Source organism: Kockovaella imperatae (genome assembly GCF_002102565.1).
Source record: "Kockovaella imperatae strain NRRL Y-17943 chromosome Unknown BD324scaffold_14, whole genome shotgun sequence".
Classification (NCBI taxonomy): Eukaryota; Fungi; Basidiomycota; class Tremellomycetes; order Tremellales; family Cuniculitremaceae; genus Kockovaella; species Kockovaella imperatae.
The window spans coordinates 418950-433711 of NW_019028954.1; the positions used below are offsets into that span (position 1 = coordinate 418950).

General features: G+C 52.4%; 7 protein-coding genes across 7 annotated transcripts; 4 read left to right on the plus strand and 3 right to left on the minus strand.

Moving 5' to 3' along the window:
* The first annotated feature begins 72 nt into the window (after nucleotides 1-72).
* BD324DRAFT_636234 (putative transketolase) lies at nucleotides 73-2759 on the plus strand. Its single transcript, XM_022016880.1, has 15 exons — nucleotides 73-176; nucleotides 217-253; nucleotides 286-315; nucleotides 354-460; nucleotides 498-652; nucleotides 686-781; nucleotides 817-877; nucleotides 914-957; nucleotides 994-1924; nucleotides 1962-1980; nucleotides 2015-2086; nucleotides 2126-2198; nucleotides 2236-2354; nucleotides 2391-2552; nucleotides 2589-2759. The coding sequence occupies exons 1-15, from the start codon at nucleotides 145-147 to the stop codon at nucleotides 2706-2708; spliced, it is 2058 nt and encodes a 685-aa protein (XP_021868785.1). The 5' UTR covers nucleotides 73-144; the 3' UTR covers nucleotides 2709-2759.
* Nucleotides 2670-5047, plus strand: BD324DRAFT_636236 (putative aromatic-L-amino-acid decarboxylase). The gene is made up of 14 exons (XM_022016881.1): nucleotides 2670-2687; nucleotides 2725-2847; nucleotides 2882-2997; nucleotides 3034-3102; nucleotides 3141-3253; nucleotides 3290-3409; nucleotides 3452-3658; nucleotides 3699-3831; nucleotides 3869-3931; nucleotides 3970-4010; nucleotides 4048-4171; nucleotides 4209-4264; nucleotides 4301-4450; nucleotides 4486-5047. Exons 2-14 carry the CDS (start codon nucleotides 2834-2836, stop codon nucleotides 4828-4830), a joined length of 1551 nt encoding a protein of 516 aa, XP_021868786.1. The 5' UTR covers nucleotides 2670-2687; nucleotides 2725-2833; the 3' UTR covers nucleotides 4831-5047.
* Nucleotides 5048-5173: 126 nt separating this feature from the next.
* Nucleotides 5174-6226, plus strand: BD324DRAFT_157012 (hypothetical protein). Its single transcript, XM_022012048.1, has 2 exons — nucleotides 5174-5233; nucleotides 5284-6226. The coding sequence occupies exons 1-2, from the start codon at nucleotides 5229-5231 to the stop codon at nucleotides 5984-5986; spliced, it is 708 nt and encodes a 235-aa protein (XP_021868787.1). The 5' UTR covers nucleotides 5174-5228; the 3' UTR covers nucleotides 5987-6226.
* Nucleotides 5854-7351, plus strand: BD324DRAFT_156655 (hypothetical protein). Its single transcript, XM_022012047.1, has 7 exons — nucleotides 5854-6262; nucleotides 6313-6361; nucleotides 6406-6455; nucleotides 6496-6509; nucleotides 6549-6612; nucleotides 6648-6777; nucleotides 6833-7351. Exons 1-7 carry the CDS (start codon nucleotides 6141-6143, stop codon nucleotides 7343-7345), a joined length of 942 nt encoding a protein of 313 aa, XP_021868788.1. The 5' UTR covers nucleotides 5854-6140; the 3' UTR covers nucleotides 7346-7351.
* An 846-nt stretch (nucleotides 7352-8197) lies between these two features.
* BD324DRAFT_583405 (cytidylyltransferase family-domain-containing protein) lies at nucleotides 8198-10223 on the minus strand (the record flags this gene model as incomplete). Its single annotated transcript, XM_022013623.1, has 10 exons — nucleotides 8198-8320; nucleotides 8367-8415; nucleotides 8455-8645; nucleotides 8684-8839; nucleotides 8878-9073; nucleotides 9109-9211; nucleotides 9253-9392; nucleotides 9429-9477; nucleotides 9518-9616; nucleotides 9653-10223. The coding sequence occupies 10 exons, from the start codon at nucleotides 10221-10223 to the stop codon at nucleotides 8198-8200; spliced, it is 1677 nt and encodes a 558-aa protein (XP_021868789.1).
* Nucleotides 10224-10720: 497 nt separating this feature from the next.
* BD324DRAFT_643468 (carbonic anhydrase) lies at nucleotides 10721-11779 on the minus strand (the record flags this gene model as incomplete). Its single annotated transcript, XM_022017549.1, has 8 exons — nucleotides 10721-10804; nucleotides 10853-10915; nucleotides 10964-11179; nucleotides 11234-11318; nucleotides 11362-11440; nucleotides 11500-11551; nucleotides 11626-11685; nucleotides 11747-11779. 8 exons carry the CDS (start codon nucleotides 11777-11779, stop codon nucleotides 10721-10723), a joined length of 672 nt encoding a protein of 223 aa, XP_021868790.1.
* Nucleotides 11780-12466: 687 nt separating this feature from the next.
* Nucleotides 12467-14352, minus strand: BD324DRAFT_653301 (hypothetical protein; the record flags this gene model as incomplete). The annotated part of the gene is made up of 3 exons (XM_022018639.1): nucleotides 12467-12900; nucleotides 12949-14232; nucleotides 14280-14352. The coding sequence occupies 3 exons, from the start codon at nucleotides 14350-14352 to the stop codon at nucleotides 12467-12469; spliced, it is 1791 nt and encodes a 596-aa protein (XP_021868791.1).
* Between the last annotated feature and the right edge of the window lie 410 nt (nucleotides 14353-14762).

The window sequence follows — 14762 nt, forward strand, 5'->3', positions numbered from 1 at the left end:
TCCGCCGATGTTTTCTGCCGAGAAGATGGGAAAAATGTGCCCGAATTGCTGCTCCCCAAAAGTGTGGTGCTGCATACTCATTCATCCCTATTCACTCTCACTCTCTTTCTCCATTGACAATACATCGTCAAACAGCTCCGCACAATGGCAAGCAAAACTGATCTCACTGCCGTCAAGTGAGTCCTGCTTTATTCCTGTAGAGCTGACTGTCTATAGCACCATCCGTGCTCTTGCCGTCGACACGGTAGGAAAGGTATGTCATACTCCAGATCTCGCTGACAACAGGCAAATTCTGGACATCCAGGAGCTCCCATGGCAAGTTACACCAGTCTATGTCCACTGATCAATCCTAGGGCATGGCTCCCGTCGCCCATATCCTCTGGAGCAGACACCTAAACTACAGCTCCAAGAACTCAAAATGGTTCAACCGTGACCGATTTGTCCTTTCCAACGGTCATGCGTGAGCATGCGAGACACGAGCCCTGACTGACCTGTAGATGCGCCCTTCAATACGTCATGCTCCATCTTGCCGGCTACAAAGTCTCCATGGACGACCTGAAATCGTTCCGACAGGTCGACTCGATCACCCCCGGACATCCCGAAGTCGGTGTCACAGACGGTATCGAAGTCACCACTGGTCCTTTGGGTCAAGGTGAGGGTCATCGGTAAACGGCGCTGATCCTAGGTATTTCCAACGCCGTCGGTCTCGCTATCGCTCAGGCCCACATGGGAGCTGTCTTCAACAAGGAGGGTTTCCCATTGGTGACCAATCACACCTATGGTGAGCTATGACCTTGTGTTCCCAGCTGACGACAGCTTTCATGGGTGACGGATGTCTTCAAGAAGGTGTCTCTGGCGAAGCTTGCTCTTTGGCTGGGTGAGTGCGCGACTCACAGATCTCGCTGAAAATCAGCCATCTCAAGCTTTCCAACCTCATTGCTATCTACGACGACAACAGTGAGTCTGCCCTCCGTTACACTTCGCTGACGACAGAAATCACCATTGACGGTGACACTGCCGTCTCATTTACCGAGAATGTCGAGCAACGATACAAGTCTTATGGCTGGAATGTCCTTCACGTCGAAAATGGTGATGACGATTTTGAGGCCATCGATGCCGCCATCACGGAGGCAAAGAAGAACACCAACGGACCGACCATGATCAACCTGAAGACCAAGATTGGATACGGATCTCTCAAGGCCGGCTCTCACGATGTTCATGGCGCCCCATTGAAGAAGGACGATATTGCTCAGATGAAGACCAAGTTTGGTTTCAACCCCGAAGAGACCTTTGCCGTTCCTCAGGAAGTCACCGACTTGTACGCCAAGATCGGAGACAAGGGAGCCAAGGCGGAGGCTGAATGGAATGAGCTCTTCAACAAGTACAAGCAAGAATACCCCAAGGAGGCTGCGGAACTCGAGCGACGTATCGAAGGACGTCTGCCAGACGGCTGGGAGAAGGCTCTTCCCGTCTACAAGATTGACGACCCGGCTATCGCCAGTCGAAAGCTCTCCGAGACTGTCATTACCAAGATCGTCGAGGTCTTGCCTGAGGTCGTCGTTGGGTCAGCCGATCTCACCGGCTCCAACTTGACCCGATGGAAGACTGCCGAGGACTTCCAACACCCCTCGACCGGCCTCGGATCCTACCAGGGAAGGTATTTCCGATACGGTGTCCGTGAACATGCCATGGAGGCCATTTGCAACGGTCTTGCCGCTTACGGAGGTATCATCCCCCTCTGCTCGACTTTCCTCAACTTTGTCTCGTACGCTGCCGGCGCTGTCCGTCTCTCTGCTTTGTCCCACCTTCGAGTCATCACCGTCGCTACGCACGACTCCATCGGTCTCGGAGAAGATGGTCCTACTCATCAACCCGTCGAGACTGCCGCTTGGTTGCGAGCTCTGCCCAACCTTGCGTTCTGGAGGTGAGTGTCCGGCACGATACACGGCTGACACTTCCAGACCCGCAGACGGCAATGAGGCGAGTTGTGTTGTGTGACATCGCTGATCTGCAGACTTCTGCTGCTTACCTTACCTCGATCCTGTCCCCTCACACGCCCTCTGTCCTTGCTCTCTCGCGTCAAAACGTAAGCACTACCTACCATTGGATAGCCTCTGACGTCCAGCTGCCTCAACTTGAGAACTCGTCGATCGAGAAGGCGACCAAGGGTGGATACGTCGTCCACGAGAGCGAGAATGGTGAGTCTCCTGCCTGATTGTGCTGATCTATATATAGCCGATGTGACTCTTGTCTCCACCGGTTCCGAGGTCGGACTCTGCGTCGAGGCCGCTCAACAGCTCAAATCAAAAGGCATCACCTCCCGTGTTGTTTCTATCCCTTCCTTCGAGGTCTTCGTGAGTCTGAGACTCGTGATCATTGCTGATCCGCAGGGTGCCCAAGACCGAGACTACAAGCTCTCCGTTCTGCCCTCTGGACATCCTATCCTCTCCGTCGAAGCATACTCCACCTTTGGATGGGGTCAACTCAGTCACGACCACTTTGGACTCAAGGCTTGGGGAGCATCAGGACCATATGCCAAGGTGTACGAGAAGGCAAGTGGAAACGCCAGATTAGGCTGACGACGACAGTACGAGCTCACCCCGGCTGGAATCGCCAAGCGGGCCGAAAAGGTGGTTGCTTTCTACAAGAAGCGAGGACAGCCTCTCTTCTCGCCTCTCATCTCTGCTCTCGACGATATCAGCGAGTAGACTTAGCCAGACATACATAGATTGATGCAACCGTTTTCGGCGAAGATCGCCGATATTTCGGATTTGAACATTGACCATCATGGAGTTTCAATCGGGTTTGCTACAGACGACGAACATTGACGATTATGGACATTGAAGCGTAAGAACGTGATAAGGAACGAAGCTCATGGCAGCTTTCGGAAGGCGGGCTATGCTGCCATCGATAGAATCTGTGACTACTACGCTACTCTGGCAGAGCGACCCGTGAAAGCCGAGGTCAAACCGGGTTACCTCATCAATGCTTTGCCCGGTGGGTTCTGAACTTTACACGGATGCTCACGGGCAGATCATCCACCAGAGCAAGGAGAGGACTTCGAAGTCATCTCTAGCGAGTTCGAGAAGCATGTGTTGCCTGGTGAGCTTAACTCAATCTCACACCATGCTGACGCCAAGGCATCACGCATTGGCAACACGGTAAATTCACTGCCTACTTTCCATCCATCTCAACGTTTGAAAGCATGATAGGAGAGCTCTACACGGCAAGCGTCTCGAATCCAGGATTTAATGTGAGTATGCATCTCAGGCTGTCCTGACTAGAGCAGTGGATCTGCTCTCCCGCATGCACAGAGCTCGAGCAGGTGGTCTTGGATTGGTGCGCGAATCTATTTGATTTGCACCCAGATTTCTATATCAAGTCAAAGCGAGGTGGAGGTGTCATTATAGCAAGTCAAGGGTCCGATGTCTTTCGCTGACGACTTCCGTAGACGACTGCATCCGAGGTCGTGCTCACCGTGGCTATCGCAGCGAGGGAGAGGGCGTTGAGAATCTTATCGGAGAAGGAACCAGACGTGGAAGAAGGGGTCAAGACTGGAAGGGTCCCTGATTCAGATACTCCCATGAAGATTCGAGAAAAGTATGGTCAAAGGCTGGTGATCTACGGCAGTACACATACTCACTCATTGGGCGCCAAGGTAAAGATGTGGTGAAGGTATGTCGCTGAACCATGTCTAGGCGGCTCTACTGCTAGGCCTCCAATGGAAAGCTGTTCCTGTGAGCGCCGCCGATAATTACAGTCTCCGGGGAGACGCATTGCGACGGGTGATCGAAGAAGATATCGCCAACGGCCTGGTCCCTTTCTTCGTCAGTATGTCGTCTCGAATCAAGCCGGGCTCATGTGACAGTTGGTACGGTGGGAACGACCAACACCGGCGCAGTCGATCGTATAGCAGAGATTGGTCAAGTCTGTGGGTTGAGCAAGTTGTAGCAAGCGGCTGACACCTAGGTCGTGATTACCCAACTTTGTTCTTCCATGTCGATGCGGCGGTGAGCCTTCATGGGCTGAGAGGATCTGACGACCCAGTGGGCAGGCGTAGCCTACAGCGTGCCCTCATTGCGCGAGTCTCTCAGACACGCCGAGGTCAACGAGTATGCAGATTCATTCTGTACGAATATGCACAAGTGGGGCTTGGTCGGATTCGACTGCTGTGAGTCTCGGCTTCGTTGTCCTCGCTGACCTCTTAGCCCTGCTCTATGTGCGCAACAGACAGACCTTGACATCCGCCATGAGCATGACACCCGTGAGTCGACGAATCTCTGGACCCTCCTGACGATAGTTCTACCTCCGATCCAAGGAAAGTGAAGCCGGCGAAGTCATTGACTATCGGAATTGGCAACTTGCGCTTGGCAGACGATTCCGCAGTCCGAAATTATGGTTCGTCTTGAGAAGTTTTGGCGTGTCAGGCTTTCAAAAGCATATACAAAGGGTGAGATGGGGTCGCAGCGGTCGCTGATCATCAAGGGTGTAGAGCTCAGCTCTCGGTTGGGAGACATGATCCGTTCCTCTGCCCGCTTTGAACTCGTCACTCCTCAATCACTCTCTATGGTTGTGTTCCGACTCAATCCGGGGCAATCTCCAAATGCCTTGGCCTCAGACGACCTCAACAAGCTAAATTCTAAGCTATCGTCTCGTCTAGATCATCGATCCGATGTCTTCATCACACCTGCCATGCTTGGCAGTGAGGAAGGGAACATGGAGGTCTTAAGGATACAGACCGGGGGCTATAGGACCACGATGGAGGATGTTTTGGCTGTCTGGAAGGTTGTAGAAGAAGAGGGCGAGGCATTGCTTCGAGAGCGGGAATGAAGGGCAATGTCACGTAGCTTGCATGACTCTTAGCGCATGATGGGCAGGCGACTTTTCCCTTGTCACGCGCAAAGAGACATGATGCATCAAGGCTGAAGCTAGTCGAGGCATCTCGGCGACTCAAACACCGACATCGTCCGAGGTTTAATCATAGCATAGCATCAGGTGCATATGCTGTGGGTCGTATAGCACTGGAGCACCCTTTACCGTGCGGATTGAGTCCTTCGCGCTCACACATAACTACCATGTACCTGTTCCAAGTCCATTGCATCCGTCACGGCCTGAAACGACCTGCTTTCGAATTGCCACTTTGCCACGTCGCGAGTCTTTCGTCATTGATTTTGTCCATTGTCTGTTTACGCACTTTACCTTATAGCCCACCTGTCCTCCTCATCAATATGGAGTGAGTATGAGTCCGTTCTGAGGCCATAGTACGTTCTGACATCCTGCTAGCCAGCTTGCTCGCTATATTGTACCCCACCTCCCAGCTGACCTTCAAGCCCTCTACCTGCATCCTCCAAACTTGTCCGAACCCTCCTCCTTCATTCCTCTCATACGGACCCTGTTCCCCTATGCCAAATACCTCATCGTCGTCCTCGCCTTTTACATAGTATGGACAACGACCATGTCCATATTAGGCTACTTCTCCCGGTTCCTACGCTTCACGATGAAGATCGGACCGATACTGGCATTGGCAGGCTGGGTCATGGCCAATTCAGGACAGGGAGGAGTTGAAGAGCTCGTCCAGGCTGCCAAGGAATGGGCTGGATTATCTCAACCCCAAGTTGGGAGACAATGGTCCCCTGGGATCGCAAGTTTGTTTGGCGCAAGCTCGAGTACGAAATCTCGGACGAAGAAGAGTTCATCGAGGACTGGTGGGATCTTCGGCCTAGGTCAGCAAGAAGAGCCCATCTCATCACGGACGAGGAACGGAAAGAAGAGGAAGACGAGAGCTTCGAACGAAGGTGTAGGAGACGTCTTGAATGACTTGTTGAGTTCAGCAGCTGGCAATGCTGCGGCTGGCGGAGCAGGCGGAGAATGGCAAGATGCCGTCCAGGGTTACGTCAAGAGAACATTGGCAAAGGCATCGGGGTTGGACTGGTTATTTGGCAATGATCAGGAGGAGACTGGTACAGGCAGGGCCAGGTCAAGGTAGCAAGGTAGAGTAGGGTATCAAAGCTGTATCAGGGTTTTGTTGTCATATCTTCATGTATACCGACTGGTCATTCCTCTGGTGGTGGAGGTCGACCCAGCGGCAAACCATTTTGCCATTTGAACACTGTCACCCTGTCAAGCTGCTGTGAGGGAACATGCCGATAGCGCTTGACGACAAAGTCGACGCCTCGTCGTCTTCGTACGCACATGTCGATCCAAAGTCGTTTCCTGCGCTAGATCATTTCCAAATCAAGAACATCCCTCCAGCGGCGTATTAGTGAGCAACAAAGGGGTTCGATGCAACGGCAGCGAAAGTGACCTCTATAGTATACCCGACTTTATCACTGCTCAGGAGGAAGAGTATCTTTTACGAAAGGTACAACTCACCATCAATCATTTGGCTGACCACCTCTTCGTCAGCTCGAAGAGAGTCCACAGCCGAAATGGAAGAAAGTCGGTTCAGGCAGGAGGTGAGCGATAATCAAGACGGCAAAGATTGATGTTGCGAAGGCTACAGTACTGGGGTAGGGGAATATGATTGAGTCTTTGCGCTGAGGTGTCAGGCGGTACCATGTCGTCAGGAGGGACACTCTTACCGGAGCCACTGCCAGAATGGCTCACGTCATTGTAAGATTCGAGACCGACCCTTGCACTGACAGCAGTCCCGACATCATTCAACGAATAGACAGCTTTCTGGATGTGGCTTCGGGGCATGAATACACAGGTCATGGTAGAGTCTTGGGTATAAATCAAGTCCTGGTCAACGAATATCAACCACTTCAGGGCATATCCGTGAGGCCGTTCTTCCTCCACGTCCCGTCTCGCCGCTAACAGTCTCCGTTACAAGCCTCACGAAGATGGACCTGCATTTCGACCTTTGGTCGCTACCCTCTCTCTAGGTTCGCACACCGTACTGGACATACACCAATATCTGTCCACCACGACACCTTCACCTCCCATGGTCGCGACGCTGGCATCCTCCACCGATACATCGGCGGGACGACCCATCGCCGCTATACCACTCGCCCACCTTCTCCTCCTCCCTCGATCTCTTCTCATCCTCTCTTCAAGTCTATACACTTCCCATCTGCACGGCATAGCAGCGCGTATGAGCGACAGTGTCCTCTCTCGACCCCTGCCTTCCGCAAGCTTGCAACCCGACTCCATGGACGATCCCCCGGTCATCATTTCCAATGCCGACTTGTTGGGCGATCCAGACATCATGGATAGATTGAGAGCTGATACCAGTTCGTGGAAGGCTGAGCGAGGCGTTCGGACCAGCCTGACTTTCAGACACGCCAATAAGGTCTTGAAAGGAGGAGCATTCGCCATGGCCCAAGGGGCCCTCCGAAGAACATGAGAAGGGTTCTTCTATCCTTGTGGGTCGAGTCCAAATTCCTCGATAATCTCATCGAGAATAGTCCTGCTGCTATGCCCCGTGCTTGTAGAGCCGTCTTTGAGCATGTATGACGATGTAGGACTCGTCTGCATCTCGAGATGGGCAGACTCCGAGTCGATCCAGGTGTCGTTGAAAGCGCGTGCTCCTTGCTCAGTCTCCGCATGATTCACATAGCGGGATGATCTAGGGGGTCCGTCAAATAAGCCAGAGCCAAATTCCGTGCCGTTTAGTCCAGAGCCAAATACATCAGTCTCACTTCGATCCAGTGCTGGACTGAAGGACAGATCCGGATCGAGAGGTGTCGGTAGACCTCTCTCATCTTTTTCGCATTCATCCTCTTCAAAGTGATCGACCTGGACAGGCCGAGCAGGGACTCGGACGTGAACTCCGTTCCGCCTAGCGAGGACCGTCAAAGCCATGATGACCACTTCTAGTTCCGCCTCGTTTCCATCGACGACTTTACGAGGGTCAACCACTGTCAAGTCTCTTCCCAAGGTCTCATCCAGGACACCAAGGACACACTTGATCATGTCCATCTCGTGTTCTATCCCTTCTTGCTTCTGCCTCCTGGTTGGCAGCAATGCCAATCTCTCTCCTCTGATTGTCTCTAGCATCAACAGCAAGAGCGACGGAGAGGTCGAGGATAGCGTTGGGGGATGTATAGGTATGTTCAAAGCATCGAGCAAGGCGTGAAGCAGAGATAATGGCGGTGTAGGCATTGCATCATGTCCAATGTTGAATTGAGTTTCAGGCGCGTAGGTCGGACGCGCTATTTGCATTAATGTAAATAATTCTATAGATGTTTTGTCTCCTTTACACCCTCACACCTTGACCTTTAAGGAAAGTTCGCAGATCCTTCAACAGCTCGAGCTGCTCAGATGCACTCAAAGACGTTACCACAGTCTGCATGATCGATCCGACAGTCACGTATTGGATCTGCAACGAGTCAGCGCCAGGGCCCCTTTAGCGTGAAGCTACGCACCCGGATGAGCGACGAGTAATAGACGTAAGAGAACATGCCCATCATGAACCTTTTGCAGGTCAGCTGTCATCCGCTTCCCACGACTCACTGGCAATCCATACGGTCGGTCATGCCTCCGTGACCGGGAATGGAGTCTCCAAAGTCTTTGATGTTGAATGCTCGTTTAAATCCAGAAGCGAAGAACCCGCCAAACGGAGCGACGAGAGACGCAAAGGTGGCCATGACCAGAACATGAAGCTGGAACGGCGCATAAGGCACGGTCGGAGGGGCGTGACCGAGCTGAATAGTCAGGCAAAGTCATCCAACGCCTCACTCACGATCGTCTCGAGAATGTTGCGGATTGGTCCCGTGAACTCGTAGTCTCGCCAGACAAACACCGGATTGAGCTTGCAGGTGACGTGCGAAAAGACGTTGGTGCCGAGATCTCTCGCTGGGCAGACCATGTACTTGAATCGCATGAAGAACGTGCCCCACTGATAACTTAGCGATCACTCGTCATGCGCAATCTCACCAGAAGACCAAATATGAGGGTGCAGATAAAAGCTCCGACGAATCCCTCCACTGTCTTTTTTGGACTGAGCTTGATGAGGGGTGTTCGTCCAAAAAGCTTTCCACAGACGTAGGCCATGACGTCGTTGCAAATGACTAAGGACGCAGGAATGAAGAACCACACGTGTCCTTCGAGAATGTTGTTGACGATGAAGTGGCTGAACGTGAGCCAGAGCACATCGGGCGAACTCACCTCGAGACGACGATCAGGAGCAGAGTGATATGGACCCAGCAGAAAAGTGCAAACTGTTGTCTGAGATACTGGCGTTGGAGGTTGCCAACAAATCCGACGAAACCTGTTGCGTTGTCAATTCAGCCCGAACGGCGCATGACTCACCGACCATATACAGCATGAAGCTGATGAACCGGTGGTTCCGTGCAAAGGGAATGAAGAACGCATCTACAAAGACAATGTGCTTGAAGTAGTAAATGATCGATTCGCCGTAAAGGAAGTAGTTGGTTACGACGAGGAAGTACCTGGAGGTGAGCATTACTCTACGAATGGATGCTTACCAGTTCAGAGTCTTGCTCCACAAATCATTCTCCAAACTCTTCGTCCCCTCTGCAAGGCGTCAACGAAAAATGTCAGTGTCGTGACTCACCGTCACGGAGATCAAACAGTGCAGTGACTTCCTTGTATACCAAAGTCTGACACAGCATGACCAAGAGGATCATGTAAGGGTGGCCGAGGCAGAGGAGAGCTGCTCATCAGCTGTGGGACCAGATCTTCAACTCACCGATGAAGACCCCAATCATGATAAAGGTCCAGATCGTCCTCTCAATGACATTTTGATTGCTCTTTGGCTTTTTGATCGTGGTCTCTCCGTCTTTCCCCTCTCCAGGTCCGATTCCATCCTCGAATTTCACCGCACTTCTACCGGGAGATCCTGGCGTCTCACCAAAGTCCGTTGGTGTCTTTCTTTTGCGATTGACGGGCAGAGGGTCACTCGGATGAGGTAGGGAGTCAGGAAGATCAGGGGTGAATTTCGACGCAGGGGGTGATCGAGACAAACTCGACTTTCGAGGGAGATTGGGGCCGGAAGAAGGTGAAAGGGTTGCGGAAGCTGGCGGAGGAGGACTGAAGGATGATCCGATAGACTTGGGTGAGGGTCGGTCAGTGGGGACTTGAAGATCAGCAGGAGGAGCTAGTGATTGACCATTTCCTGCAGCACCATTCCCATTGACTAGAGACTTCGAAGCTGGTTCAATGGGAGCCAATGGAAGCTTTGCTTCTCCGTTCGACTTGGCTGCCGGAGTCGACAAAGTCTTAGTCTGCACCGTCACCGTCGCTGGCTCAGGAACAGCCATGGCACTCCCATCAGCTTCATCCTTGAGCTTGTCTTTCGTAGAGCTCGAAGAACTTAATCCAAGCTTTGCAGCGGCTTTGGCAATCTTCTTCTTCGTCTTTGAGCTGGACAGAGATGATCCGTTGGAACCATTTGTGGAAGGCGTCTCTGAGCTTGAGGTGCTATTCGCAACGCAGTCAGTCAAAGTATCAGAGTCTTTCACGCACCTCTGCTTCTGGGTCTCTTCCGGCTCTTCCTCGTAGGATGGTCCTTCATCTACGCTCAGAACATCGAACTGGCCTTTACTGAAGACTGAGCTCGTCGAAGGAGCTCGCTTGGCCATGGTGGTGGTGGACGGGATGAAAATGATACAGATACAAAAGAAGCAGAGTGTTCCCTTCCTCAAACTTGGGTATTTGCCCAGTGCGGCCGGTGCGTCATCATCGGTGGTTGATAAACGTGCACCCCCATACAATGACACGTCATGATACTTTACAATAACCCAAATAAAACGAAACCTCAGAACCAGACACCATTCGTTGTCCTCTTCCCAGCTACATGACCCGGAGGTCCCACAGATACATTCAGATCTCTGATGGTTCCCTAGGCCATCGATGTCAGACAAGCGAAGAGCTATAGGTTGAAACTCACATTCTCAAGATGGTAGACCCAACCATGAATCACCACACCATCTGTTCCGCGTCGTTTCCAATCCTACACAGGAGGATGAGTTCCAGGACTGAGCCTGAAAGCATGACTCACATTTCGAATGACATCGGAGGCTTCGATATTCTTCACTTGCTGACAGACGTTCTCTTCTACGAGCAGGTCCAAACTTGGGAGCCCGTTCTCACCGGTCAGGGATCGAGCTAATGCGGCTACGGGTTGGATGTATCGTTGCAGGGCAGTGGTAGGAGGGACAGAAGGAAGTCGAGACATGTTCAGCGCTTGATTACAGCCTACGCAATTGGTGTGACCCTGTCAAGTGGGTGTCAGCAGGCGGCCAGTGACGGGGGCCCGGAGCATACGTACCGTGATGACAATATGTTTGACTTTGAAGTTTTGCAAGGCGATCATCAAGACAGCATTGAGACTGTCGTCGGCCGGCGAATAGGTACTGCACAGAACTGGTCAGCCTTACTCAGTGCTTATATTCTCACTTGGCAACGTTCCTCTGAACGAAAATATCACCAGGATGACAGCCCATGATGGTGGTCTCTGGTACTCTTGCATCAGAGCCTACCGATACACGTCAGTTGACGAAGAGATCTCGTTCACGAGGGGAAGCCCCGCCTCACATCCGATCCACATGATCTCAGGTCGTTGTCCGGGAAAATGACGAGGAAAGAACTGCACGTTGTACGTCAGCTCGTGACCGCTTCTCGTAGCACCTGCAAAACAAGTCCCGCCCAAAGCAAACATACCCCCGGATCCTTTTTCCAGACTTGAGCCGACCAAGCTGCATTCCTGTCAAACAGTTCTTTCTGCCACGGAAGAAAAGTCAGCAAACCAGCGACTCTGTCTCTCTCCTCAGTCCCCACGCACCATCTCGGGATAATCAAGCGATGATTGCGACATTGTACACACAGTATGCGACAGATATACAGTGAATGACAAGTGAGGGATCGTGAAGAGAACAAGTGGCAAAGGGGGACTGAAGAACGGTGTACCGTTGACGATATCAAAGCCTTTATATGTTCACCCCCACTCATCGTCGTTCCTTTCCATCACCAATCTCGTCAAACGAGAGCGATCAAAGCGTGCCACGTCGATGTCCATGTCAGTGATCGGAGACAGCACAGACAGAGAGAGAGAAAGTCATCGCCCATGTCAGCCGTTTCAGCCCCTTGGACCACTCGTGATCGTTGACGAGGTTTTGAAGTCCTCTGGAGCAATCGATCATCACTTGACGGCCCGCAAACACATGCAAAGGCTGAAGATTCCTGCACCTAGTTGGCTATACTGAAAAGGTCGCAGCGATTGACAAAACCGGCACACAGGAATCTGTCGTGTCTGGCGGCCCATCCGCCACAATCGTGACCATCAATGGTCGTATGGTGTGGCCCATCGCTCGACTAGCCATCCGGTGCATACACAACCCTCCGAGGCCAGAGCCAAAGCCAAAGACTATAAAAACAAACAAAGCATGTTGAACGAGCCGAAAACGAGATCAGGATAGAATGTCCAAAATGTAAGGTGTGGTGGTTCAGGAAAGGGTCTCAGACCCGGAACGAAGCGTAGTCACCAGTAATCTCCCTTCACACCTTATCTCGCCTCGCCGACCGCATCTTCAGAGTACGCGCTGCCATCACTGTTCCTCGTTTGACCTTTGCCGTTTGGCGGGACGGCCAAGTTGTTGTACTTTGGTCCAGGATGAGGCAAGGCATTGACTGCGTTCGAAGACATTGTCCCGTTGTTCAGATGAACAAATGACCTCATGTCGCCAGGAGCAGGGGCAGAAGCCATGGGAGTTCCAGCTTTACGTTGAGCGTAGACTGCCAACATCTGATCAGGACCATATTGAACGGTCGAGGATCCTCCGGGTCCCGCTTGTCCAGACGGACTGAGGGGGTGGACGGGCGAGGGTTCAGCTGAAAGAGATTCCATCTGGTTGGTATCGTAATATTGATGCGTAGGACCAGCAGATCCAGGAGCCGGTGAAGATCTAGAGGTTAAAGAGATTTGCGATCGTCGAGCGACTGAGAGGTCATTAGCTAGAGAAAGGAGGTCAGCGCAAAGCCACTTACGGACCGAAGCTTCCATCTCACGAAGCTCATCAACTGATCCTCTTGCGCTGTCTGCGTATTTCAGATCCGCCGCGTCGATCGTACTAGTTGTACTGTTTCGCCTAGAGCCACCGAGAATACTCTTACGTCCGATTCGCTGGCCATTGGCTGCTCGTCGCATTTGCGCGTCGGCAAATGCATCGGGGCCTTGGAGTTGGGAGGGTGAAACGTTGATGTCGTCCTCATCGGCGATAGCACTTCCAGTAGCATATGAAGCGTTTCGTTGATGTCCCATGGTGTGAAGCGCGTCGGCAGACCTAGAACCAGCGGGGAGTCTTCCGGCAATGTTTGGTCGACTGAGGTTATCACCGACGGACAATCTCGATCGACGATCTCCACGCGTCGTCTCGGCGAAAGAGATACGAGATTGCCTCACAGAGCCGTCTGGCAATACCATGGACGAACGAATCGAGAGGTTTTCAGCAGACTGCGAACGGAATTGACCAAACGCAGGTGGGTGAGGGAAGTTGCCAGCAGCTCCAGTTCCAGCCATATTATTCTCCACCGCATAGACTGAAGATGTCGCGTGAGAGTTTGGTCGACCAGAAAATTGAGACATGGGTCGAGCTGAAAAGTTTGTGTTGGGTCGACTGAGGACCGCTCCTCGCGTCTCCCCAGGTCGAGCACCTTTCTCCCACTCGAGGTTTGAAGCACTGGACATGGCCTGAGACCATCGTTTGAGCTTTTCAGCTTCTCTCTTCCGCCAGAACCAGACGGCCACGCCGGCAATGACGGCAAGGAAGAGAAGCGGAACAATGACAGCAGCCGCGATAGCTCCTTTCGAAATACCACTCCTGCCAGCGTCATTTACGGAGACATTTTGGAAGATAGTGTCTTTGCTCTGGGTCGCAGCTGCTGCAGCCGTGTTGGTCTGAGCTTGACCGTTGACAGTGGTGGTGGTGAACATCTTGTCAGCTGGGTACGTGACTTTGAAGATGGGTCCAGGAGGCGAGGTGCTGTCCCAAGGTTGTGTGCCCGCATTCAGGATGGTCAATTGGAGATCTGCGGTGGTGGTGTCGTTCCACCACTTGGGTCGAAGAATAGCGGTGTATTCGCCGCTGGCAAAAGGAGCATTTAGCCAAACTTGGATCTGACCATTCTGAGAGGACGCGGCGTAGAGATACAAGTCGACATCCGTGTCCATTGGGCAGGCAGTGTTCCATTTGAATGTGACGGGTTGACTGGCATCGACGACAGAGCTGGCATTGGGAAAGCTGTACAATGCACCGCTGGCAAGATCACACGCTGTGGGAATGTGAGAAAAGGGGTTTCGAACGGCGGATCCTACGCACCTGCTCGCTTGACGTGGGTATCTGCTGACAGGCCACCCATTAAGCCTACTCGGAAGGGCGGACGATCAAACATGTTGGAAAGGAGAGCTGGAGCCGTCATCAGCAAATCATCCGTGACGGGGCGTGTTTGACAAGGTCTTTTGATCAAAGGCTCGAGGCGAGACTCACCTTGGGTTCGAGAGTGTTGAATCGAGCTTGAGGGTCTATCGACCGTCAAACTAGTACGGTAGAGCGGCGCAGAGATGGGATCGGAGTCCTTTGTTTGATGTGCTCTCCGAATCTATCAGACTGTACGTGTGAGTGGAACTGTCGTGTGGCTCGTTCGCGCACACAAAGGTCTGAGAATGATGTTTGAGATGAATTGACCGGTGAGATAGTCCCAGCGAGAGGGGGAGGAGAGAGAAAGATGGGCAAAGAGAGAGTGTGTGTGTGTGTGTGTCGCAGTTGGCTCCCGAGTATGGTGTGTGATATGTTAAATGAGAG

Coding starts and splice junctions, on each gene's coding strand:
- BD324DRAFT_636234 (XM_022016880.1), top strand. CDS start 145: ATGGCAAGCAAAACTGATCTCACTGCCGTCAA. Junction 461..497: donor GTCCTTTCCAACGGTCATGC/GTGAGCATGCGA, acceptor ACTGACCTGTAG/ATGCGCCCTTCAATACGTCA. Junction 653..685: donor CACTGGTCCTTTGGGTCAAG/GTGAGGGTCATC, acceptor CGCTGATCCTAG/GTATTTCCAACGCCGTCGGT.
- BD324DRAFT_636236 (XM_022016881.1), top strand. Junction 3,832..3,868: donor CCTGGTCCCTTTCTTCGTCA/GTATGTCGTCTC, acceptor CTCATGTGACAG/TTGGTACGGTGGGAACGACC. Junction 4,265..4,300: donor CCGCCATGAGCATGACACCC/GTGAGTCGACGA, acceptor TCCTGACGATAG/TTCTACCTCCGATCCAAGGA.
- BD324DRAFT_156655 (XM_022012047.1), top strand. CDS start 6,141: ATGCCGATAGCGCTTGACGACAAAGTCGACGCCTCGTCGTCTTCGTAC. Junction 6,263..6,312: donor ATCCCTCCAGCGGCGTATTA/GTGAGCAACAAA, acceptor TGACCTCTATAG/TATACCCGACTTTATCACTG. Junction 6,778..6,832: donor AACCACTTCAGGGCATATCC/GTGAGGCCGTTC, acceptor CTCCGTTACAAG/CCTCACGAAGATGGACCTGC.